The sequence below is a fragment of the Engraulis encrasicolus genome, chromosome 3, assembly GCF_034702125.1.
Source record: "Engraulis encrasicolus isolate BLACKSEA-1 chromosome 3, IST_EnEncr_1.0, whole genome shotgun sequence".
NCBI lineage: Eukaryota > Metazoa > Chordata > Actinopteri > Clupeiformes > Engraulidae > Engraulis > Engraulis encrasicolus.
In genome coordinates, this window is record NC_085859.1 from 8,544,132 (window position 1) to 8,570,993 (window position 26,862).

The window sequence follows — 26,862 nt, forward strand, 5'->3', positions numbered from 1 at the left end:
ATTTACAATATTCATCTGAAGACCTTCTCATATTCTTTTTCAGCTTTTTTTGGAGCGATATCTAGCAGCATTTTACGAAATCCACGTAGAACTAGGTAAATGGCACTGAAAAGGGTTTTTTTTTTTTTACTTAATTTGGTGATGCTGATTCCAAATATGTGACTTATTTTGTCCTAAAGCAGTGTTCTGACCCTCTAATTTGCATTTCAAGATGGCCACCAGATTCCAGTTGCTTTACCATAAACACAGGTACAGCATTATAAATGGATGTCATCCGAGGGTGAAAATCCCAGGATTTAAGTCTGTACACTTTTTTAACCTATGATTGACATAAATTCAGAATTTTAACCCTTTAGTGGCGCATGCTCCCCACTGTGTTCAGCTTTGTTTCTGGGTCATTTAAAGCAGCATGTGCCTAAAATCCATATAAACTTGGGCAAATTGTAATTAAATTATCATGTGTATATAAGTTTGCAATGCTGATCTCAAATCTTTTCATATTTTACCATAAAACATTGTTTTGACCCCCTAATTTGTATTCCAAGATGGCCGGCCTTCAGACTGCAATGCTGCATATGCGTTCATTTACAGTATATTGTCAATTTCAGTTACCTTACCATAGACACAGGTACAACATTATAAATGGCTGTCATTTGAGGGTGAAAGTTCTAAGGTGGAAGTCTGTACACTTTTTTAACCTAAAGATTGACAAAAAGTCACAATTTTAATCCTTAAGTGGTGCATGCTCACCCCCGTTTTCAGCGTTGATTGGGAATGATTTTTTGAATGCTTATGTATCTGTGCACAGTCTGGCGGCCATCTTGAAATGCAAATTAGGGGGTCAGAACACTGTTTTAGGACAAAATAAGTCACATATTTGGAATCAGCACCACAAAATTAAGTTAGAAACACCACTTTAGTGCCATTTACCTAGGTTTATATGGATTTGGTAAAATGCTGCTAGATATCGCAGAAATTAATATGAAAAGATACCCGACTTCAGATGAATATTGTACATTTTTGCCTACATATGGTTTTGTAAGACTTGCATTTTTGAATTCCTCACAATTTTCTGAATCAGAAACACCCGTCAAACCTTTTGGGCTCAACCACATAAATAAAACCCTCTTGGTTCTGGGACTATCACATGCATAATGAGAATCAGATGCAATAATGGACCCAACAAAGAAGAGGACACATGGCACATTTGATGCAATGTTGATTAAATGCAACAGCCAATAATAAATCATCAAGTTGCTCATAACTTTGTTTTGTAGTCTTGTAAGGGTCTTAGCATTCCAAACGAACTATTTGGGGACTGTTAAAAACTGTGAAAAGTTTATCAAGCAATTCGTTTTAAGTTGGCTACCACTAGTTAGCTGCCAGCAGAACTCAAACACAGTTTGCCTTCATTTGTGTTGGCAACTAACTGCTAAACCAATTCGAAGTCCTAACACACTGTTTGCAATCAAATGTGGACCTTTGTGAATAATTTATTTACAGGCTCTGAAACAGTCCTTCCCTTGCAGTCTACCTCACAACCTCTAATGACACCCTTGTAGGTGCTTCTGTCCGGAGCCTGCAGTGACTGGCAAAGAGGGAGAAACTTTTTTTTTTTTACTGTTTCAAAATTACTCGAGGGCCACAAATAGAGCCGCTGATTGAGTTTGGGGGCTCTAGCAGGATGATAAAACTGCTGAGGTACACAAGAAGGTTGCCGCCAAAAAGGGAGGGGAGGGGAGCTTCCTATATAATGTGTGGTCAGGTAACACGTACACGTAGACCCATGGTTGAACAAAGGCTGATGTGCAAATGTACTTTTACTTTCTGTTTTTCCTCTATAAATATCTGCAGGTGTCACCCTCTTGTCATGCCCTTGTCACTTCAGCTGTCCAGAGTACTGAGCAGGAGAGCCCAACGAAGACCCGTGAGCAACAGTTGCCTATTGCTGGTAATTATCAGTTAACAGTACTCAAGAGTTTGTGTTTTGCAATGATAATTGCTTTTTTAATCACACGACTAGTGTAACTTAATTACTATACTGTTGTTTCAATAGAAATAGGTCTACATCAGACATGTTTTCTTCTGCTTATTTTTAATACAGCAGATACCGTACAAGACAGGACTTCTCTGTAGCCAGCATCACCATGGCAATGTAAGTAGTCATTCAACTGTTTCAAAAAATCCATTGATCTGTTGTTAGATAAAGAAAGGCATTTATGCATCACTCCATGTAACAGTAAATGTCTGTGCCATAATAGCTCCAGTATAATTACAATTGTGCTCAGAATAATAGCAGTGCCTTTACAAAAGTGAGTAAATGTCAAGATTCCTCAAATAAATTGTACTTTCATGAGCAGAAATGCATTGGGGACACTGCACATTCTATTTCAAAGCAAGAAAATGGGAAAAAATAATTCAATATTATAATATTTTACAGAAAGTGAAGAAATGCATGTTCATAAAAATAGCAGTGTTGACATCTGTCTTTGGAAACTCAAACATATTCTTTCAAAAACCAACAAAATTCTTGAAAATTCAAATTTGCTGAGGCTAAAGTAATATTTTGTTGCATAACCATTGTTTCTGATACGTAATTACTCGCATATGTGGTGCATGGAGTCGGCCAAAGTGTGCCATTGGTCAACAGGTATTGCAGCCCAGGTTAATTGTACAACATTCCACAATTATTGTTCCCAACTTTCTTGCTTTGAAATAAAATGTGCAATGTATGTGCAGTATCCCCAATGCATTTCTGCTGATTAAAGTACAGTTTAGTGGAGAATTTTGACATGTACTCATTTTCGTAAAGGCACTGCTATTATTTTGAGCACAACGGTATGTAGTATTCAGTATGGGCAACAGTTTTAAATCTCTAAGCCTCACTGCCAATTTATAAAGAATATATATGAAATATAACTTCATAGCTAGCCAACAAAAATAGCCTATACAGTCATTACAGAGCATTACAGGGATCATGGAGTAGTCAGATGGAGTAGAGCACCTCTCTCTGTGGTTCAAATTGTATAGTTGTACGTTATAATATTTTATATTAAAGCAGTTTTATGCATTGACATCTTGCTTTTTTAGGTGATTCATGTTATTGTATTTCTGTATTCTTGTATAATAGTTCAAAGGCTAAGTGCAGATTTTCATGAAAATCAATCACTCTAAGATAAAAGTTAGTCAGGTGCATTTTTGATTCAAGCCCTCAAAAATCCTAACAAATCGTTCCTCTGGTTTGCACAATTGTATCAGATGTAGGCTACATGTTCTTAACAACATATTAAAAATCTTCTAAAACTGATTTCAGGAAATGCCTAATTTTCTAGATGGCTGTTACTGGGCCCTTGAATTGACTATTACCTTAAAGCAGGGGTGTCAAACTCATTTTGGTCCGGGGGCCGCATACAACCCATGTGGACCTCAAGCGGGCCGCATTAGTAACATCATCGCAAAAAAAAACGTAAAGCAGAGGATTAGTGTTCAGTACTATCACGTTTTAAGTGTGTTGAATATGTAGAAAGCAATGCAATACTGATAATGCAAAATTTCCTTGACTTCATTCATTCATTGCCAACCATCAATGAATTAAATATGGGACAGTTTATTTTGGCAGGGGGTCTGGGGGTTTTCCCACCGAAAATGTTGTATTTCTTAAATGTAATTTCCTGCATTTTCACGCATTCTAACATCCCGTTTCCAGTTTCAGCTTATTAGGAACCAATACAAATCCAATTATATTTATTATTTAATTGAAACCAATACCAATACAATACGAATAGGCCTAAGAAGTATTAACATTTTATCTCTATATATGAGGTCTATAATATATGAGCTTTATCAAGTGCCTGTTACAGTACAAATTCACCATTTATAATAGAAGTGTGATGTGCACTTTACTACATATACAGCTCCAGGCCACTTTATTATAATAGCAGAAAAAGTTGATGATTTCCATAATTCCATCAATAATGTTAAACTGTCATGGATTATAGATTCATGGCCCAGTTTTTTTTTAACTATTCCAATCATTAAATTGTTTATTTTTACATATTTTGGTCTTCCAGCTCAAAAAACCCATGAATTGGGGAATTCGCATCATTAGAATATTGTAATAAAATCACAATTTTCTTCATCAAAATTCGTTTCACATCAGTGCACATCAAATCAGTTGAAATTTTGTACTTTCTACATAACATGCAATGTTCAATACTTGGTTAGGACTCTCTCTGTCTTAATAACGGCCATGATGCGTTTAACATTGAAGTCAATGGCAGACACAGTGCATGGGAGTAATGGAAGGCCAGATATCCTTGATGCTTTGCTGTCAGCTGTTCTTGTTTGCTGACCTGGTGTCCCACACTTCACTCTTCAATATACCCTGTAGATTTCCATGCCACGTTTTGGCGCTAACTCACCAGTTTAATTCTAAATCACCAGAAATGAAACCCCATTGAAAATGAATGGGGTTTTATTTCGGAGAACTTACGAAAAGACACCGCCCTATGCTTTAAATGTAATACAAGATCTAAAAACTGACAATGCATAGAATCTGTAATAAAACCTCTTTGGAAAATAGGCTATTAGCCTAGGCCTACATCATATACAACCAAAGTAAATGACTGCGGAAAGTTTTATTGTGTTAAATAATCGGTTCATTTCTTAAACTATGGTCTGAGGTACATAGGCCTAATGACGCTGGGATTTGAAGAAAGCAAAGTCAGTTTTTACTTCGGGTTCAAAAGTCTCTCCGTGCCTCGCGATGCACAGATAGTTCCAACACCAAGTGTTTATACACCTTCTCACAAAATAAATTAATAAACACAGAATCTGCCTCACGTATTGGCATCCATCTGCCATTACATTTATTGTTATACAGACAATCACATATTTTGTTCATCCTTATTCATTCCCATGGGTGCACTTAAAACATGGGTAGAGTGAATGTTAACTCTGTTAGAATGTTAACTCTGATCGTGTTGTGTGAAAGGGACACGTGAACCAAAAGCAAATGTCTGGTATAAATGCACTGTAAAGCACTCTTATTAGGGGAGAGTGGGGACGGATGCAACATGTGGCAGTTGCAACACTGCAGATTTCAGTGCAGAANATATATACATTTTGCCTTTCTAATAGTCTCTGAGATATACAAGGAAAGATAATGTGTTGCAACCGTCCCCACTCTCCCCCATGACACCTGATAATTCACTGCGCCTCCCCGTGGCCAAAAGACACTACATGCAAGTTCGGCAACGTCATTGCAAGGCGTAGACTCAATTTCAATAACAATTAAGCCTGCCGGGAGCCTGCCAAGAGGCTGTGAGGGAAAATTTGAATGGCTATTACTGTATGAGAGCACAATGGCCATATCAGACTGGTAGGACATCTGAAGGACTCTTTTGCAGACATTAGAGCTTTTGGATGGAAAAGGGCTAATGAAGGATCTCAGCTCTCTCAGAAAGTAAAGCCTTTCTTGTGAAACAAACACATTTTGCTCCATATCCAGATTCTTCAGAACAGCCTAAGAGTCAGAGTTTAATATTATTGGGTTCAGTATGATGTGTAAAAATGAGGAGAATCCACAATGACCATATTCAGAGTGATGTCAGTGATAATTCTAATCTAATTCACAAAATATTATCATTTAAATTTTACATGGCCAAAACATAAATTAACCGCCACAATTCCTGGTCATTTTAAGGTAATTTTTAGGCCAAGGTCATGAGGCCTGAAAATAAATAAATAAATAGATAAATAGGATAAAAAACATACAAATATATATTTTTTAAATAATAATAATAATAAAAAAAATACACACAACTTAGCGCTTCTTACACATGCCAGGGCAGATAATACATTGCATTACATTACATTGCATTTGGCAGACACAAGTGCAGATGCTAAGTAGTGTTACTCTAGAGCGTGACGGGACGGCAGCAATAAGATGGCTGTCTTTCTGCCTAGTATCAGGCAGTGTGTTCTACTCTGCCTTTTGACAGTAGCATGACATTTGTCCGACGCCTCTTTGGTCCAACGCGTCAATATTCCGAAAAATTCCCATTTTTTCTCCCGGTGCCAAGTAGATCAACTGCATGCGCTGCAACGAGCACATAGATGCCGTCTGATTCGGTCTGTGCCCTTACCAAAACCACCCCTGAGCCTAACATGGTCTGCCATTGACTAAGTCCACCATCTTTTCCAATTGTGACGCAATGTGCCTTTGACGAGTTCCACCGTCAATTACGTGTTTTTACAGCTACGCCTTGGTTGTCATCTCTCCTGTGCTGTGTAAAAATGTCAGACCTTTACCCATGTCGGAACCAATCCTGTAAGTGCCACTAGGTGGCAGAAGTGTCCTTGAGGATGAGCACTGAGGGCACAGGACTAAATGTGTCCAGGAGAAATCTCATCCCTACCCACAATAATGATGGCCAGTTAGCTTGCTATCAACATGCTCAATCGGAGATGATCTGCAGCCGTTTCATTTTGGATATGTGATCAGCCTACTAAGTATCAGGATGATGCTCACAAAAGATCATCTAACAAGAAAGTGTAGAACAGTAGTGTAGTGACTTAGACCAGTCAATCTAGCGTTTGACCCGGGACAAATTGCAATAGTAATCATTCCATGTTTTTTTGTAATCCCTAGATATGTGTAAATAATATATTAAAAATCTGCAGCTTTATATTTAGTGGAATATACCTTTTTTCAAGGTTAAACTTGGAGATTTCCCATTCATATTCTCATAGAGAGAAAATATGAGATACTTGGGGAATATGCTAAATTTTTAAACATTCAATACCAGCGTTTTTTTGGGGAATTTTAGCTGTAGACTCCCAGCCAATTTCATCATTTTTTTGTCATTTTTTGAACAGCCACCGAATATTTTGTCTTCAACCCACAGACACATGTCAGGGCTTATTCGAAAGCCCAAAAACTCAGCTGTCTGTATATTTTTACAGCTTGTTTCTAGCTTATTCCATTCCGAAGTTATTCCACTTTAAGCGATCACTGGTTTAGGTAAAAATAGTGTTTTTCAACATTCAAACTGAGATAAAGCCTTTTTTGTCACGAGTGTGCTCTTTGACTCTCCGAGTTTAAATTGCGGGTATAAATGCATTTTCACGCCCGAAGAACAACTCCAGTAGCTTCCGATCACGTGACGTGACGTGATCAGGAAGTGGTTTGATTCGCTATAATAAAACTCAAATACTGTGTGTAATAAAATGTACAGATGATGAAATATCCATATCTTGACTTTGTAGGAGTTTTGACTTTGTAGGTGTTTTCATGATCTATGTCAGTTCTGTTCATCACATTATTACGAAAATCACACAGAATGTGCATTAGAATGTGTAGATTCAGAATCCATTAAAAACAATTTAAAAACGTAATTTTACGTTTTGCGGAGCTAACGCATGGGAGGCAAAAATGTAATTTTACGTCACTTGTGAGTCAATGTGTTGAACAATGAGATATCATTTTGAAACTTTCACAGTAATTTACTCAAGCAAAGACAACTATTTTTTCTATTGCAAGTTGTCTGAAATATAATGATTAAATGTGCAAATGAGATCACATCTTACTACATAAATATGTGACAAATTATGCAACAAAGGGCAAAACACAAAACAAATTGCAAAAATAATGATTCACACTTTTTACTGATACTTTATCCACCCTATATCACATATGAAAAATCTACCTCATACTTTTTTGTTGGTCAGAAATTGCAGATTTCCAATGCATTGTGCCATTCAGTGGGTAAAATCGGATACTTTTGACCTTGGGAAAAGTATGTTCCACTGAATTGATGAAAGTAGATTTTTAATATGTGATGCAGAGGGGTTGAAGGATCAATATGATGTATGGACCATTACTATTGCAATTTGTTTTATGCTTGATCTGCTACCACAGATTGTATCGCATATTTCAGTACATATTACCTCATTTGCATATTTCATCATCATATTTCAGAAAACTTGCAATACAAAAATTGTTTGCCTGAATGTGAGTTACCAACTGTGAAAGTTTCAAATGAATATGTCATAGTTTGAAATTTTACCCTATTCACCTTGTATCTCCTATATTGTCTCCCTATGGAGAAATGAATGGGAAATCTGTCAACTTTGACCTTGAAAAAAAGCATGTTCCACTAAATTTTTAAAATTTAAGATTTTTAATATGTGATACAAGGGGGTTTAAGGATCACTTTAAAGTAGGAACGATTACTATTGCAATTTATCCCGGGTTTGGGCCTTTTTAGAGCTAGATTGACTGACCTAACTGGTGAGGTTAAATCAGCTGATAGAAAGTTAGCTATCGCTAGTTGGCTCAAAATCGCTACAACAACAAAAACAAAAAAACAGTCTACAGTTACTTTTTTATATGTCTATATAGTATGATCAGCTTACTGTATCATCAAAAAGATAGGGGGTAAGCAGATTATTTGATCAGACTAGTAGGCCACTGATGAGATTCACCCATAGAGGCAGAACGTAACACCAAAGAGGGTGGAGTAATAAAGAGACTTCAAACCCCGCCCACCCAATGCAAAAGAGTGTGCTCAAGTTGGGTACAGATTGGGTGCAGATGTTTAGAATTGAAGCGATAAATCAACATTGTAGTATCTAAATATGCCGTCGCTAGATCTATTTATAGCCTATTTTACGATTCCGCCGCCTGGCGGTCATTCACTGTTCAAATAGCATGCGTAAGCTGAGCGCTAACGTGATGAACATAACTCCCGCCATGGAATCGCAGTAAGATCAAATGTGCAGGGCAGCGCACTAGTTAGTGCCGTTCGAAACGACCGCCTCATCAGCTAACTTCACCTGTCTGATCAGAGACCTGTTCATGTAGGAGGGGAGTCATCGAGTCACTGCCTTCTGATCTGAACGTAGCCATGGTCTGGACTTTGTTTGATCTGACGCGATTGCAGGAAGCAGGAAGGACATTTTCGGAAAAATCAGGATTTAACTTATAAGTTGTTGAACAAACATGTCTGACGTCTATCTATGGCGATGTACAGTAGGACCGTTTACAGTTTTTTTCAATTGCTAACAAGCACTTACCCATACTATGGATACTTTTTCTAAACTCTTAACACAGACTACCACCTAGCAAACACAATTGGCCAAACAGTTAATTTTCTTCTCAAAAGCTCACACTGTTAAATGTACACAAAGTCTTCATTTCAAAATAGAACATATTGTTTTCTGTACACACTCACTTTACCAAAACACTAGAAACATGGCTCAAAATGAAATACTTCTGTCAAACAATAACACTTGTGTTCATTTCATAAGGTACATTGAGTCAATCAAATTACACAAGACTTCAAAACACTGGCTATTGTCAACATTACAGAGGCTGCATAGACTTTTACGTTTCAGTTTTACAGGTAGCCTATTGCATGCATTCAAATCATGCAATTCACTGTTTACACTAAATTACCAAAGGCAACAGGACTCTGACCTCATGTGTTGTTGACATTCATGATGATTCCGGTACAAAGCATTTTTTACTGTTGACTACAGGAGATTCAGTAGAAATACTGTTTATAGTATGATAGAACATATTACGTTTTGCAGTGTTACTTACAGTGAACAAAATATAATGAAAAAATACATATCAAAGCACAAACACGACGGTTGCATAGGGTGCCAAATGTCTTGGGAGGATAAAGCCTGAAAGTCCCACAGAATTAGAATGTCACACAAAATACATAAAGCATTACAGTAAACCTTACACTGACAATGCTGTCAATGGTATTCATGGCCACTCAGTACATGCAGGTACCACAGTAGATCTTAGATCAAATTGAAGACACTATGTTTACGGATGTGAATTTTTAGTTCCTAAGGGCTTCCCAAGGGCAAATGGACTAGAACCAGCCCTGAAATTATTTAATCTATAATACCTTTTCATATATTTCCAAATCATGACTTCATGGACTGCATTGACTTCAGACGTTTACTGTATTTACCGTAATTACAGTTTTTTTCAATTGCTAACAAGCACTTACCCATACTATGGATACTTTTTCTAAACTCTTAACACAGACTACCACCTACCAAACACAATTGGCCAAACAGTTAATTTTCTTCTCAAAAGCACACACTGTTAAATATACACAAAGTACTCATTTCAAAACAGAACACATCGTTTTCTGTACAAACTCACTTTACCAAAACACTAGAAACATGGCTCAAAATTAAATACGTCTGTCAAACAATAACACTTGTTTTCATTTCACAAGGTACATTGAGTCAATCAAATTACGCAAGACTTCAAAACACTGGCTATTGTCAACATTACAGAAGCTACATAGACTTGTATGTTTCAGTTTTACAGGTAGCCTATTGAATGCATTCAAATCACGCAATTCACTGTTTGCACTAAATTTCTAAAGGCAACAGGACTCTGACCTCATGTGTTGTTGACATTCAAGATGATTCCAGTATTGACTACAGAACGTACAGTAGAAATACTGTTTATAGCATGATAGAACAAACAAAGTTTTGCAATGTTACTTACAGTAAACAAAATATCATGAAACAAATACATACCGTAAAAGCACAATCAAGACGGTTGCCTAGGCCCACAAATGTCTTGGGAGGATAAGCCTAAAAGTCCACACAGAATTAGAATGTCACACAAAATACATAAAGCAATACAGTACACCTTACACTGACAATGCTGTCAATGGTATTCATGGCCACTCAGTATATATGCAGATGCGAATTTTGAAAATCCACAAAAGGAACGGGGGTGCTTCCCAAGGGCAAATGGACTAGAACCGGCCCTGAAATTATTTAATCTATAATACCTTTTCATGCATATCCAAATCATGACTTCATGGACAGCATTGACTTCAGACGTTTACTGTATTTACCGTAATTTCGCCAGATGTGTTGACAGAGTGATATATACAATTTCTAAACATGATTCGGTAATTTTACATGAACGTGAATTATGAAGATTTTGTTAGGTCTATAGACATTCTTCTTATAAACAAACAGTTCTTTCCAACTGTTACAAAAGCATTTTCATTCTGTGATTGTGAGACAACTTTTTACTGTAAAAACGGTTGTCAAAAACTGTCAATAGAACCGAACAACTAAAATTGGAGGGTTTTCTTCTACTTTTATCAATAATCTGTTTACTGTACTCTTGCTAATGCCATGCAAAGGCATTTTTACTGAAATAAGGATTTGGATGTTGTATTTCCAGTTTTGACAAACTGTGTGAAAGCATTTGAAAATAAGCCATCAAAGATACATTGTTTTGTTGCTGGGGTTATCCTGTGTGTAAAGGAAACGTTAACATTTTAGAAATGCATTCATTGACTACTAATTGTGTGAAAAAGGCATGTAATGTGTCAACTGCATGGCCATGGAAAGCCCTTGCTGTGTTAACTGTGTTAAGAGTTTTGCAAATGTCGCTGAGGATTGAACAAAAGCTTGTTAGCAATTGAAAAAAACTGTAATACCAATTTCGGTAGATGTGTTGACAGAGTGATATATACAATTTCTAAACATGATTCAGAAATTTCACATGAACGGGAATCATGAAGATTTTGTTTGGCCTATAGATATTCTTCTCATAAACAAACAGTTCTTTCCAACGGTTACAAAAGCATTTTCATTCTGTGACTGTGAGACCACTTTTTACTCTAAAAACTGTTGTCAAAAACTGTCAACAAAACCGAACAACTAAAATTTGAGGGTTTTCTTCTACTTTTATCAATAATCTGTTTACTGTACTCTTGCTAATGTCATGCAAAGGCATTTTTACTGAAATAAGGATTTGGATGTTGCATTTCCAGTTTTGACACACTGTGTGAAAACATTTGAAAATAAGCCATAAAAAATACGCTGTTTTGTTGCTGTGGTTATCCTGTGTGTAAAGGAAATGTTAGCATTTTAGAAATGCATTCATTGACTGCTAATTGTGTGAAAAAGGCATTTAATGTGTCAACTGCATGGCCATGGAAAGCCCTTGGTGTGTTAACTGTGTTAAGAGTTTTGCAAATGTCGCTGAGGATTGGACAAAAGCTTGTTAGCGATTGAAAAAAACTGTAACAGACATGTCTGACAGAACATCCTACCGTAGGATAAAATTGTAGAATTGTAGAAAATGTAGAATCGTTTGTCAGAACACCGGCGAATATCCTACCGATCCTATCAACATCGCTCCACAGAAGACAGGTACCAGACGTAGTGCGGAGCCAAGTGTTTTGGCGGAAGTACGTAGGATGGCGTGCGCGGCTAGTTGTCCCCTCCTCCTTCTTCTATTTTTGAGGTGTTTGCATGAGAAGTGTGCTACCGCCATCTACAGCGCTAAGGGAACTCCATTTATTCTCAACCTCAGGACTCCAGAGGTCTCCTAACCGAAGGTCTCCTAAAGGGGCGTTCACCCGACAGATAGTGGATACCAGAAATGAACTAGAATGACTTATCTCTGTCTCTAAGATCTCTGGTAACACCTCAAAGAGGAAAGCATGCAGCTAGCGACAGACTAGCTAGCATCATCCAATCCGCTCATGTAATTATTTTGAATATGTGATCAGTACCTTATCAGAGGAAAATGCATTGAACAATATCAGACACGATCACATAGCATTAGAAACATGATGACAGTAATCCATCTGCAGACAAGACACTGCCTGCTGCTGCCATCACTGCTCCTGCAGCCTGCAGGCTGGGTTGCCTGCCCCCCTTCACAGTCACATCCACGTGATGCTGGCCCCAATAAGGCAAAGCATAAAGCTAGAAGAGGGACGATGTTAAAAAGTAATTTCAGAGTCCACTCTGCACCTGCACGGCAACGTTCTACTTCAAATTACGTTTTCTCAGTTTTTAGGCGAGAAGACAGCATTTTGGCGAGTTCCACTTCTGTTCAACAGCTGATTATGAAACAATGTAAAGGGGTAGAGACTAACTTTTTCTGATGACAGATGAGAGTCTAATCTGTGTTTTGATAAGCATGGTGTTCACATAGACATAGAACTCCACTTTCTCTAAGCCTCGAAAAAACGCTCGAAATGCTGAAAAAGCTCTGGTAATCTGGGTTTTAAATTTGTGCCTTGAACAAAACTTTTCCCTAAACCTAACTTGTCACAGACAGCTGAATGACCACTGCGCATATCAGAGATGACAATGCAGGATCTAAAGCAGCTTTTGGTCGGAATATTGGACTGTCGGGACAAAGTTTTTCATATTATGGGCTAAAAAGTCTGTAAGACTAAGGGCTGTAGGATGAATGGGACATTTTCGGAATATTGACGAGCAGGCCAGGGGCGGAGTGGGGGGACTTTTCCTACCGGGAGAATTTTCCCCTTGGCGGCCCTTTAAAAAAAAAAAAAAACCCAAAGCGAACAACATGGTTTCCTAACCAAAAACACAAAAACCACGAAATCTGCAGTCGTACTACATGTGGACATTAGTGTTGTCAAAATATCAACCTGAAGTGGAGGATTGTAGCCTACACCGTAGCCCCTTAATGCGCGCCGTACCTCCTGAGGCACGCTGTAATAGACATTGAAATGTAACTACCATAGCAATACAATACTATGACACAACACAAGCCCTTTAGTAATGCACCACGACTTGGTCATTACCATACTGGTAACAATGAATTTATAAAGCCGCGCCTTAAGGGGTTAATGAAATGCACAGCCAGTGGTGTAGTCTAGGTCCTACGTAAAACGCAGGTAGGCCTATACGCAGCCATTTCAAAATTTCAGGGATTACAGTATACCCACTCAAAATTGATTGATCCATTATTTAGAATAGCACAAATATATACAGTATAGCCACATCAAAAAATGCTCAAATATACAGTATACCCACTTCAAAAAGTAGACTACACCACTGCAGCCATCATCACAGTTCAAAGCAATAGAACTAGTTGCAGGTTTGGATACATCATGCTACTGTTCCATGCAAATGTGCACTCCACTGTCATTTTGACAGTTTGTAGGCCTATTTATCGTTTAAGGAAGACAGGATGAGCACGGGCACAAAGTTTTGAGTGTGGGGATTTTTAGAAGAGTAGGCTATAGCTTACAAAAAGTCTGTCTACATTGTGCATTAAACCCACCATACAGCAAATAAGCCAACCCTAGCTACTTCAAAGCACAACCATAAGTCAACAAAATGTATTAAACGGTGTAGGCCTACCTTTAAACACTGTCTTCATTGCAGCAAATGTCTTTGTTTCTTGCAATCACTCCACTTTAATCCACAGTTTAGTCTACACACCCAGCACTGGTCACATCAGAATCTTGTGTGGTAATTATTTTGTTTCATTTCTTCAGACATTACATAGGCTACATCCTAAATGTGCCACATATAAATATATGTATGATAATAATATTATTTCGAGTATAAGGAGATATACCGGACCAGTAGTTCTAACAAATCAATGCCATCAAAACAAAACTGCGTCTGTTAGCTGCAGTTCTCTTCCTTACCACTTGGTGGAGTCTGTTCGTAACCCAAGTCAATAACCACAGAGCAAGTGAATCTGGGCTGGCAGACTGTAAACTGTAACAGTCATGTGGAAATCGGAAAATAAATCATAACTTATTAATATTTCCATCCTTTGGTAACCAATCTAAATAGCACAGGTTCTTCAAATACTGAAAACGAAACTGTGTCACTAAGATCTAGTAAACTTCCGCGATCTACGGTGTATGGAAATTATCAGTAGAGAAGGGGTGTGGCCAATTTACTGTTTGACACCATCAGTGAGGTATTGCCGTCTAGTACGCCGTATATATAACGGCTAGTCAATGGCATTGTAATGGATCATTGCAGAGAATTGAAAACTAGTGCTGGTCGAGACTTAAAGGGACACTGTGTGAGATTTTTAGTTGTTTATTTCCAGAATTCATGCTGCCCACTCACTAATGTTACCTTTGTCATGAATACTTACCACCACCATCAAATTCTAAGTATTCATTATAACTGGAAAAATTGCGTTTTTCATACATGAAAAGGGGGATCTTCTCCATGGTCCGCCATTTTGAATTTCCTAAAATAGCCATTTTTAGCTGCAAAAATGACTGTAATTGGACCATACTAGAAAATATGTGTTTATTACTAAGTATACTTTCATGTAAAGATGAAATTTAGCAATAGGGAGCCTAGTTTCAATGAGCAGCATAGTTGCAGTACCTTTTTTGACCATTTCCTGCACAGTGTCCCCAGGCGCGGTTCTTGCATAGAGGCGTTGCTAGGCAACCGCCTTAGGCCCCGCCTTAGTCCCCCAAATTTAGGGGCCCCATCTGACTGGGAGCGGAACATTTCACATAGTAATTGGGGCCCCTTTGGACAGTAATTCACAAATAAATGGTAATTTTCATAAATAATGAATTTTGTATGTTTAAATTGGAAATAAGAGCAACACAATACATTACAAACAAATACAGATCCCGTGCACACCCCTCTCTTTCGTGTTAAAATGGAATATTCCATCCATGCATGCCATGTGCGCGAGACGAGTTCCAAAACATTCGCTACGTTCCCACACAACATGCCTGCGCATATCTGCACAGCTCAAATGCGCACAATGCGTAATTACGGAGCATTCGGAACGCACTGTGAGTGCGCATTGCTGCCCATATATGCGCAGCGGGTCCCTCCGCGAACGCGCTGAAGACGGAAGCGACTCAAGCGAGGTGACTGACATTTCTAGGTGGTGAACAGACATGCGAGTTTTGTGCTTTCCTGAATATGGATAACACTGTGCGTAAATGTTTTAAAACTCCAACATCGGTAACTTTGGATAACCCACGACATGACATGTTAGAAGCCTGGACTATCTCCGTGGATCGGACAGCGACAAGGAAACGGTGCCCTACACTGTAGCACTAGCAGGTCAACTACTGTGGCTATCCCCACTGATGGATCTGTGAATGGCCGCGGCACTGATAACCCCAAGTTTTGTTGAATGAATAATACCTCGTGAGATATTTTGTTTCAAAAAGGCGTTACTTTTCCTCTAGATGTGAACTGGAATTGGCTCGAGTAAGTTATTCCATTGAAAAGGACGCAGCCTTTAAGCGCTTGCAGACGGTGCATCGGTATCATCAGACAACCTTCTCAATCTCTCTGAAATGATTTCAGAAACATGCTGTCGAAATTTGGAAAGGCTTAAACAAGCATGCAGCTTTCAAGGAACATTCTGTAACTTGATGCGGTGTGGCGAGATTTAGAACATCGCAGAATTAGCTGACATGTCAGCCATAGCTCCAGTAGATATGCTGGAGTTTTTAATAATGAACTGCGTTACGTGGCGATATTGCTGGCTAGTTCTGGATGCTAACAGGAGGTGATGTGGAAGTTCAGCCTGGAGAAACGCCGACGTGATTGACAAAAGACAGCGCACTCTACTCATAGTAAGTCACGTTGATTGTGTGTGTGTGTGTGCGCGCGCGCTTGTGTGTGTGATGGCAATTGGAACTTGCTACTACTATGCCTCAGTTGGTTGGTTTGGAATTCACCCGCCGTGGTGTTTTGTTTTGTAGCCATTCAGTTTGAGATGCTTGCTGCTCGCCGTCCAATACGTCATGTGCACACGCAGTTGGTGTGGCGGTGGTGGCATTTGGGCAAAATGATACACTGCAATCTTACTGTCTATTTTTATGTGTGTCTGTGAGGGAGCGACTGCTACCTCTCTGTCAAGGATGTGTGCGTAACGAGCGGAGTTGAGATGATGAGGCACGAAGTCGGAAGTATCAAAAATAATTAGGCCTTTTTATTTACCTTTTCACCAGACATTAGAAAATAAATGTGCACGTGGGCATCAACACACATGGACAGGACACTTCTGGCAAACAAAATACGACAGTCTTCAAAATTACTTCTGCAGCATCAAAGTCTAACAGCACAACGCTCTGCTTACACCGATATGCAGCAGTTTTACGCGAAGCCACCTCCTACTGGTTACCAGGTGCTTCTCAATCAAAATCGCTCACATCAACGATTTGACTACGGCTTAAATACACCCATTTCCTAGGGCCAGCCAATTATTCACTAATTCAATTACTCACTCAACGCTGCATGACTAGACTAGCCTACGCGATTGGTCTCACAATTCCTTCCGACCATCGCCAAACAAAAACAGCCAGTTTAAACACAATACTCAAAACATAACCACATAGAACGCAGATTGCCCAAGTACACATTCATAATCGTCACAAATAATAAACATGACAAAATCCCCACACATTTCCCCTCCCAAAAGTCACTGATGGAATCCTGCCATTGACTGTGCGCGCCTCCGCCCATGGCCATGACAATGTTCGGAGAAAGTGTTTCATTGCGAGCGCAGGTGTGCGAGTGTGCGCGTGTACGAGTGTGTGCGCGTGTATTTTCGCTCGCCAAAGTCCCGACAGTTCAGTAAACACAAATGTTCATAAATACACCGTTCGTGAGTTTTAAAAATAGGCTAACTTAGCCAGTGAGAAGGGGGAGGGAAACTTCACCTTCTCACAGTGTCGTTGAACTTTGATCTGTGTTTGCCACTGCAATGGTCTGGGTAGAGAGAGAGAGAGAGAGAGAGAGAGAGAGAGAGAGAGAGAGAGAGAGAGAGAGAGAGAGAGAGAGAGAGAGAGAAGGCTTTGATGCCCATGTGTAATTGATTGATGTGCATGTGAAGATTGCAATGTTGAATATGTCAACATTGAATGCTGTCTAAATGTCTAAAGCAAAACTTGGCCCAACACTGTAAACCCAGACATCAAATGTACTTACCAAGACTAAGTAAAATGCACTAAAAAATAGAAGTTTGATGGCATTTCTGAAGAATACTGAGTATTGACAACTTATTTGAGGAAATAGTTGTTCAGATGAATATGTTTTAGTTGAATGGATTAAATTCATAAGTTTTGGTTATGACCCCGCCTCTTTTTCTTCAGGCTGCACCAACTGGCCTCTACCCAGATGTGGGCAGTTGAATGTATTCCTGCAGTGTGTTTCATGTTAACAGATCGTTTCAAATTTCAACTGACAATATGGCCACGCTGCAGCATCCAATTTTAAATCAGAATATTGCCACCTAGTAAAATTAGGCTATCTTGTGAAGTGCCATTGCACAATTGAAAGTCAAATGCTGCATGACATAATTGACATTGCCTACCATCAACCAGGAACAATGGTAGTGCCCAATCAACCTGTCAATTAGTACCTGCCCTCACTTGAGTACATAGGACTGTTACAAGTTCATTGAATTACTACCTGCAGCTGCCACATGCCTGATTACTCTGGTCACATGGTTAACTTTCACCTCTATAAAAACTCAGACTGTCACAATGCTTGAGTTGCTTGCCTAAATGACGGGTTCGCTGGCTCTCTGTCCGGCTTGTTGGTTAGTGAGCTAACTGACCGACCAACTGACTGTTTGTTGGCCAGCTGGTTGGCTGGCTAACTGACTCTTTTGGTTGACTGTATGGCTGGTTTGTTAGCTGGCTAGCCATACAACTGACTTGTTTGTTGGTTAGTTGGCTGACTAACTGAGTGTTAGTTGGTTAGCCGGCTCTTTGGCTGGCTAGCTGACAACTGACTCTTTTGGTTGGCTGGTGGACTGGTTTGTTGGCTGGCTAGGTATTTAGTTGGTAGTGAGTATTGTGGTAGCAGGTATCCTTTTTGGTGTGTTGCTTACTTGACATTTCAGGATTGTCTAATTATGCTCAACTAGAGTATTCTATGAACACTGGTTAAATATACTATCATCCAGGAGATTACAATAATTAATGGTAATAATATTGCACATACTGCAGAAACTTGAATTTCTCAGTGGTTATGGATAGTTTGGTCTATTAATACAAGAGAGCAGTGTGATGGACTGGTTCCATGCCACAGTTGTCTCAGTCATGGTGAGGAATGGGAGGTGTCACAATAACATGGTAGCTACCTCTTTTGTGGTGATGAATGGAGGGGCGGGATCATGGTTTAGGTAGGTAGGTTTAATCAATTTGGACTTAAGTACATTTAACTTAAACTTTTACATATAATGAGTATATACAACAGTTGAGGTCACAAAAGATTGTAAGTTTAATCATTCATAATTACTTAGTTTTTCTAGGGCAACCACTTTTCTGGGTTTTTGTAAGTAAACTCAACTTATAAGGTTTTACAGTGAAGCACATTATGTTCAAGAGGTCTTCTGACTGTTGTAGAGAGCTTAGTTTTTGAATTGTGTATCTGTGATACAGAAGATGCTGTGAGCTAAGCATCTCTAAGCAAGCCTATTAGGCTATTATTATTATTTTTCAAGGGGGGGGTACACACTTGGGTGGGCCGGTGGGCCGGTGGGCCGGTGGGCTGGTGGGCCGATGGGCCCCCTAGCTAACTTCGCCTTAGGCCCCCAAATTGCTAAGTCCGCCACTGAGTGTCCCTTTAAAACACATTTCAGTGCCGGTCTGAAATTCATGGCGGCTGCATTATTACATTTCACGGCCGCAGCCCACCGGGACAAGTCCCCGATCTCCCGATGGCCACTCCGCGCCTGGAGCAGGTCCCCTTTTGACAGCGTCTGCATGCTCTAATAGTCCTGTTCGAAATCCCCCCCACAGCCAACGCTAGTTTATTACTTTGCCATTCTTTTCAACGTGACACCGGCTGGCGCTGCTGTCCAAATTTTCTGTTTGAATTTTATTTTCCAAAGGTAGTGCGGAACAGAGCAGTCTCCCGCGCCACTACCGTCCGACCACCGCTGTGTTGGCGTGGAAGGACAGATCTGTTTCCATGTATTTTTTACCACTGCCGGACAATAGTCTTGCCTGAGATCCCTTAGCTATTCTAACAACATTGCATGGTGAAAGCATAGGCCTACCCAACACCTCTATTCCTTGTCAATTCGAAGTAATCTTATGGCCAGTCATTTTAAGCAGTCATCTTGACAATGAGGCATTATCTGAAGTCAGCTTTTCGCAGAGTTTTAGTAGATAAAGCACACCTGATACTGGGTGGTTGATTTTACGTAACATTGGTTGAAAACCTACATAATTGTTATTTTTCCTCTTAAAAACAAATGTAAATGGAAGAAATATGGTACTTTATGTTTGATATTAGTTTTAGATGAGAAGAAACATTTTTGTTCAGATTTATGTAAAGGTTTATAAGTCCTGCAGTGTGAGTGTAACATTAATAAAACCTGGAATATATTCAGCTATAAAATAAACCAACAACATTTTGAAACATGTATAATGCATTTGGCATGCTTGCCTAAATATTAACTTTATGTTAAAAATATATATGTGAAAAAAACACAATACAATAGAGTAATATTAGCCACAAGTTCAATTTCGTAACACAAATTGCATCCTGCGTGGTGACATGGACAGTATGTCTCATAAGTAGACTGAGTACAGTTGGGTACACTTTTATTTTTGTCCCCTTCCACGCAGAAATTAGACTATTAAAAGGTCCTAAAAAGAAAGTTGTTTTGGACAGAACATATTTTCAGGATGTGGGCAAATATATAATCAAGGAATTATATCTCTAGGATGTTTAATCTTTATGTAATTAATCAAACAAAAAAGGTGCACTTTTGTTCCAACTGTACCCTAGCTAAAAAACGGTGGGGTACAGTTGAGACATAGCAGAGTACAGTTGAGACACCATTCTAATCAATGGGATGTAATAGCCATGGGAGCTAATAGCATGGCCGATAGCAAAATAGTGTACTCAACTGTACCCGTTAGCATCTTTACATTGGTTTTACATAGTGAAATTAGCACTACAGGCTAGCGTCTAAACTGTCCCCTTCTGGCCAGATCACACATTGATAAAGATTTTAAAATGGTTTTAACTGTTATGATGTCAGGAAATATGTCTGCTTTTAGAGCACATGTCATGGCTTGCAATCATGTAACTTATATCAAGAGGAAAACTACTGGCCTTTAGATATTTATTGTTGAAGGACCCTGTTGAAGTAAATCTGACCTGTCGAAAACAGCATTTTCCCAATATCTTTGGATCTGCGTTCTGTGCTGGTTTTAAATTTCCCATGATCAAAGAGGATATAGATGCGCATGTCCACAGCAAAAATTAGATCAGGGTTACGTTGTTACCCAGAGATATTTGGTTTGTCTCAACTGTGCCCTGTACCCAACTGTACTCAGTCTACCCTACACCCCTCACATGTTTGCAGATTTGTAAGTATATATTTTCATAGGACAACATTGAAGAAATTTCACTTTGACACAACAATAAGTGACACCATTGTTTCAGTGACATTTTTGTAATGTTGTCCTATGAAAAGAAATGATAAAATCTGCAAAAATGTGAGGAGTGTACCAGAGATGTGGACTTGTGACTTGTGACTCGGACTGACTTGTGACTTGAGTCACAAATGACTCGACTTGAGACTTGACTTGCCAATATTAGGAGTGACTTGTGACTTGACTCGACTTGTACGCTATTGACTTGAGACTTGACTCGACTTGACAGTTTTAGCTTGCAATGACTTGCAATTGTGCTCCAAGTCAATGAATATATATATATTTTTGCATTTTGTGTGTGAAAAAAATGCATGAAAGAAAGAAAAAATAAATGATTTACCTTCAACCATAGTCAAAAACCATGCTAAAATATATATATATGATCAATTGTGGGTTGCATGGTCACCCAAACAAACATGAAAGCTTGTCTGCAGCCGTGCTGTAATGGTTAGGGAGTTGGGCTGGAGATCACAGAGTTGCAGGTTTGAATCCCACCCTTAAACCCACCTCTTCCTACATCTCCATCCATGACTGAAGTGCCCTTGAGCAAGGCACCTAACCCCATATTGCTCAAAGGACTGTCACCAATATATGCGTTGGATAAAAGATAAAAGTAATTTAATGAATAATTATAAACCATGGTTAAACCATGGTTAGTTTTCAGAGTAAAACCATGGTTCAATTTATAGTTAAACCTAGTAAAACCAAAAACCAATGCCGAACCATGCTCAAAAAACTGAAATCATAGTATACCATGGTCGATTTTCGGGACATGACTGGTGAAGGGGGACATGCAAAGCAGTGTGGAGAGGTAATGAATTTATGACCAAAGGTAATTGTCAATATTGCACATAGAATACAAGGTGACTTGTTAATGACTTGGAAAAAATAAGACTTGACTTGGACTTGACTTGGCTTTGGCACGACTTGGACTTGGACTTGACTTGACTTGGCTTTGGCATGACTTGGACTTGGACTTGACTTGGTCAAATGTGTCGTAACTTGTGACTTGACTCGGACTTGATTGGAAGGACTTGAGACTTACTTGCGACTTGCAAATTAGTGACTTGGTCCCATCTCTGGAGTGTACTCATTTATGAGACATACTGTAAGTCAGGTTTGTTGACGGGCAGCTGCAAGGCCAACTACAAGGGTCTTAAAGGGGGATTCCACCGGTGGAGTCATGAATATGTATTAAAAGTGGGTCATATAGTATGTAATAGAATAGAAGCATACATTTCTAATTTTGTGCCTTCTTGGCCGAGAAAAGGCAACAAAAGCACTAACACACTGATCTGTGATAGGTCTGTTAGCGCATTAGTTCCAACCTCCTATGGGCGGGGTTGAAAGGGTGGGAAAAAGGCTTGTAGTCTCAACAGAAATCCACCTCTCTTACACTTCCTCCTACAATGATGCAAAATGACGATTTTTGCATCATTGTAGGAGGAAGTGTTAAGAGGTGAATACGGATTTCTCCCGTCTCAGGGGGAATTGAGAGAGTGTTGCATGATCATTCAAAAGTATGACTGGGTGTCTAGCAATGGAAAGCCAAATGCAAATGGGTGGAGTGTCCCTTTAAAGACCCCAACCAGTCAGTACCTCAGTTATTGGAGAGTGCTGTGGAAGTTTAAGGTGACCATTCACCTCTTAACCCTATCCAGACCGGGCTTTTTTGGCATACCTGGGACCGGGGGGGGGGGGGGGGGGGTGGGGGGGGGGGGGGTGGGGGGGGGGGGGGGGGGGGGGGGGCTCTTTTGACCCCCCCCTCATAACTTAGGAACCGAATGGCGTATGGCCACCAAACTTGGAGGGGATGATCTTCAGCCAAAGATCTATGAATGACATCAGTTTGGTGTCATTATTGGATATTATGACGTCATTATGACATCATTTCCTGATTTTATTGCCCAAAATGTCACCTTAATGTATTTTCCATCTAACTTGGGTAATGCACATCAATTTTGGTTATTATGTACATCAGACCGCTTCAGATGTCCACAAGGGTGTCTGATGCTAATGAAAATTTAAAAAACAATATATGAAAAGTGATGATGATGAGACTTAGATCAGTGATTTTTGGGCAGGTGTACCCGTCAGAAAACCGTTGCCATGGCAACAACAAAAATGATCGACCAAATCTTTTGGTATCACATTGTAGCCAACTTCATTTTAGGAAAAGTCACAAAGTTTCGTAGTCATAGCTTTAGTCATTCAAGAGTTACACAACATCAAAGTTGGTGCGGGCACTTTTAGCCCCCCCCCGGTCTGGATAGGGTTAATATGTCTACATATTGCAATGTTTCTGTCACGCAATGCTCATTTATGGCATCAGTTAATTTATGGCGTCCTGTGGTGTGACTGCTCTTATAGAAGGAACATTTTTTTAAAAATAAATAAAAACACATTAAGATTAAAAACTACATCATTATCGAGCTAGCATGAGCTCCGAGGTCAGTCATGTATATATACATATTATATATATATATAAGGATTAAAATGGCCACAATGCAGTAAATGTCCTGTGGTGTGATTTCCTGTCCTGAGGTGTGACGTGCTTATGCAATGTGTCACTCAATTCATATTTGTTTTTTTAATGAATCATGCAAGTACGTAAGGATACCAGGAGATTTATTTGTCACATTCACACAATTATTACAAGTAACAGTGAAATCACAGTGTGTCCCTGCACGATGCATAGGTGTGTGGGGGTGGGTGGTAGAGTGTGTTGAGTGTGGGGGTTAAAGGAACAATAGTAGAAAGAGCATGGGGAGATGTGTGTGTAGAATATTATTATTTTATTGTATCTTACAGAAATGTGATGTCACACCGCAGGACAGATTTTCCTAAAAATGGCAAACATTAGGTGAAATTCCATTGACAACAGCTCTAAACACTTCAGCCATTGAACAATATAATGTGATCCTTTTTTTTCAAGAATTGGAATGTTTTTTAATTTTAAAAAAATATTAAAAATCATGTTACACCCTTATTTGTCAACCACCAGAGTACTGTTGAGTTACCCTTTTGTTAGAATTTTTAAGGGTTGGATTTATTTATTTTATTCATGCACTCAACTAAGTGCCAAATTTGGTATGAAGGCTCTCAAAATGGGTCAGATCAGATTTAGGATATTAATATTTTTAACATGGCCGACAAACATGGATTTCATAAGGGGAAAATGGATTTACAATGTAACAAATCAACATGAAAATTGGTATGAAGACTCAAAAAGAGGTCTGATTGGTCCCAGGTTAGTCCCTGGATCAAAGTGAGTTAAGGTGCCTTGCTCAAGGACAGTTACAACAGAGAAGAGGATACTGCAGGAGACCCAAATACTTCTTACTAGTATGGCATTCAAACCTACAACTTTATGATCACAAGAACAACTCCATTAGGCAAATGCTGCCCCACAAATTAGGGTGAATGACCTGTGTTGAAATTGTAAATGTAATCTAAGCAAATTTGTACCTTTCAGGATCAAATCTGGGTCTACATTCAAGGATATCATCTCCAAAAGTACTCAGGTCAGTTGGGGACATCCCAATGTCTATCAGATGAACCCAAAAACCAAATCCAAAGATGACACCAAGATCACACGTCTGACAATTGGTGAAAAAAAAAAGAATTGCGTAAACAAGACCATCTTGCTTGTGGGTGAAACAGGGAGTGGGAAATCTACTCTGATCAACGCTCTAGTGAACTACACCATGGGAGTGACATGGAAGGATGAAGTCTGGTTTCAGGTGGTAAAAGAAGAGGGGAAAAGTCAAGATAAGAGTCAGACAGCAGATGTGATCGTGTATGAAGTCTTCGGTTTTGAGAAGGAAGAGGCCCCCTTCTCTCTCACCCTCATAGACACCCCTGGGTACGGAGACACCAACGGGACCAAAGAGGACGATATTGTTACTGACAGGTTGTATGATTTGTTTAGCTCGCAAGACGGAATCAAGGAAATAGCTGCCGTGGGTTTAGTGGTGAAGGGGTCAGAAAATCGCTTAAGTGACCGGTTGATGTACATCTTAAATTCTGTGATGTCTCTATTTGGGGAAAACATGGAGAAAAAGATCCTTATATTCATCACACACAAAAGCGGCTCGACAGCTAATGTACTCAACGCTCTGAAAGGCATTAAATGTTGTAAAACTGAGAGTAAACAACCCATTCACTTCACTTTTAATAACCGCCAGCATGAGGAACGTATAGAGGATGATGAAGATGAGTTAAAGCTGCATTTTTCAATATCAGAAAAAGCAATGAAGCGACTCAACACCTTTCTGAAAGAAAATAAACCACAGAATATTGAGGATTCTCTGATGGTGTTAACGGAACGGAAAAGACTGCCTGCCTGCATCCAAAATCTGAGAGAGAGAATTAATGATATTCCACTTAAACAAAAAGAAATCCAACAGACTAAGGATGCTGTGAAGAAATGTGAGGCTGGATTGCAAGACGAAGTAGAATTTGATGAGCCGTACAAAACCACAGAATGTATCACAGGTGGGAGGTGGGGTTTTTTATGGTGTTATAATGATGGAGCCACCCGCTGTACTTACTGTAAGGAAAATTGTCACTTTCGATGCACACATGCAATATCAGCACCATGGTGTAAGGTTATGAAGAATGGGAGTTGCACTTCATGCAGTAACAAGTGTGATGTGTCCCACCATGTGAAAGACACAAACAAATATGTAACCAAGACGAGAAAAAAGAAGATGCCTCTAGTCGAGGTGAAAGAGAAGTATGGCATGTTTGAAAGGGAGTACAGAGACCACAAAGCCAGAGTAGACAGAAATATGACCCTTTTGGACATCCTTGAAAAACAAATGAAAGATGAGACAGATGAGAAGCTAGACTTTCTGGCTGAGGCCTACCGACATATCATCCGGCTGGATGAGATCGCCCTGAATAAAGATTCAGTGCACGTTTATAAACACTTGGATTTCCTCATTGAAAAGTTGAACGAGGAGAAAAAGGAGGAACATGGAGAGATGGTTGAGAAACTGAAGGACATTAAAAAACGAATGGGTCCCAAAACAGAAGAAGCAATGCTGTACATGTGCAAAGACAAGTAGCATGGAAAGCAGATTAACAATGACGTTCAAGTGAAGAATGTCACTGTTAGGCCCTACCTGAAAAAAGACTGCTGTAGTTAGTCATTATAATTTAGTGAAACAGTGTTTCCTTTATTTACTTTAAAAAACGTAAACTTACTAGGCTATTGATTTTACCACATGAATGTCAAGACTATTTTATCAAACTATAGAAGTGAGCATCTAATATGTTGGAAAAAATATAAAAATAACACACAAACACTGTATTTCTGTATCTGCTGTTTTGTGGGAGTTTTAAAATAGTTCTTATTGTTAAAGCCATTAGAATGTTTGATCATACAGTTCTTTCTAAGTCTAATCTGTGGGAGTGATGAATAAAAAAGGGGAAATACCTTTCTGTAGCTTCCGGCTATGTAGGTTCTTCCATGTAATAATTAATTTCACTGAAGCCATGGAAATGGTTTACTGTATTTATGCAACAAATGCTGTGAAGACTCATGGAAATCGTTAACTGTATTCATGGAACAAATGCTGTAAGGACATATTTTAATCAACTCACTTCAGTAAACTAT

The 26,862-nt window shown here is 39.1% G+C and overlaps 1 protein-coding gene across 2 annotated transcripts; it reads left to right on the forward strand.

Moving 5' to 3' along the window:
- Positions 1–1,882: 1,882 nt before the first annotated feature.
- LOC134445635 (uncharacterized) lies at positions 1,883–26,862 on the forward strand. 2 transcript variants are annotated; one of them, XM_063194688.1, is made up of 3 exons: positions 1,883–1,951; positions 2,105–2,155; positions 24,715–26,862. In XM_063194688.1, exons 2-3 carry the CDS (start codon positions 2,148–2,150, stop codon positions 26,309–26,311), a joined length of 1,605 nt encoding a protein of 534 aa, XP_063050758.1. In that variant the 5' UTR covers positions 1,883–1,951; positions 2,105–2,147; the 3' UTR covers positions 26,312–26,862. The 2 variants fall into 2 exon arrangements, with proteins under 2 accessions (XP_063050758.1, XP_063050759.1); XM_063194689.1 differs by having other exon boundaries at positions 2,108–2,155.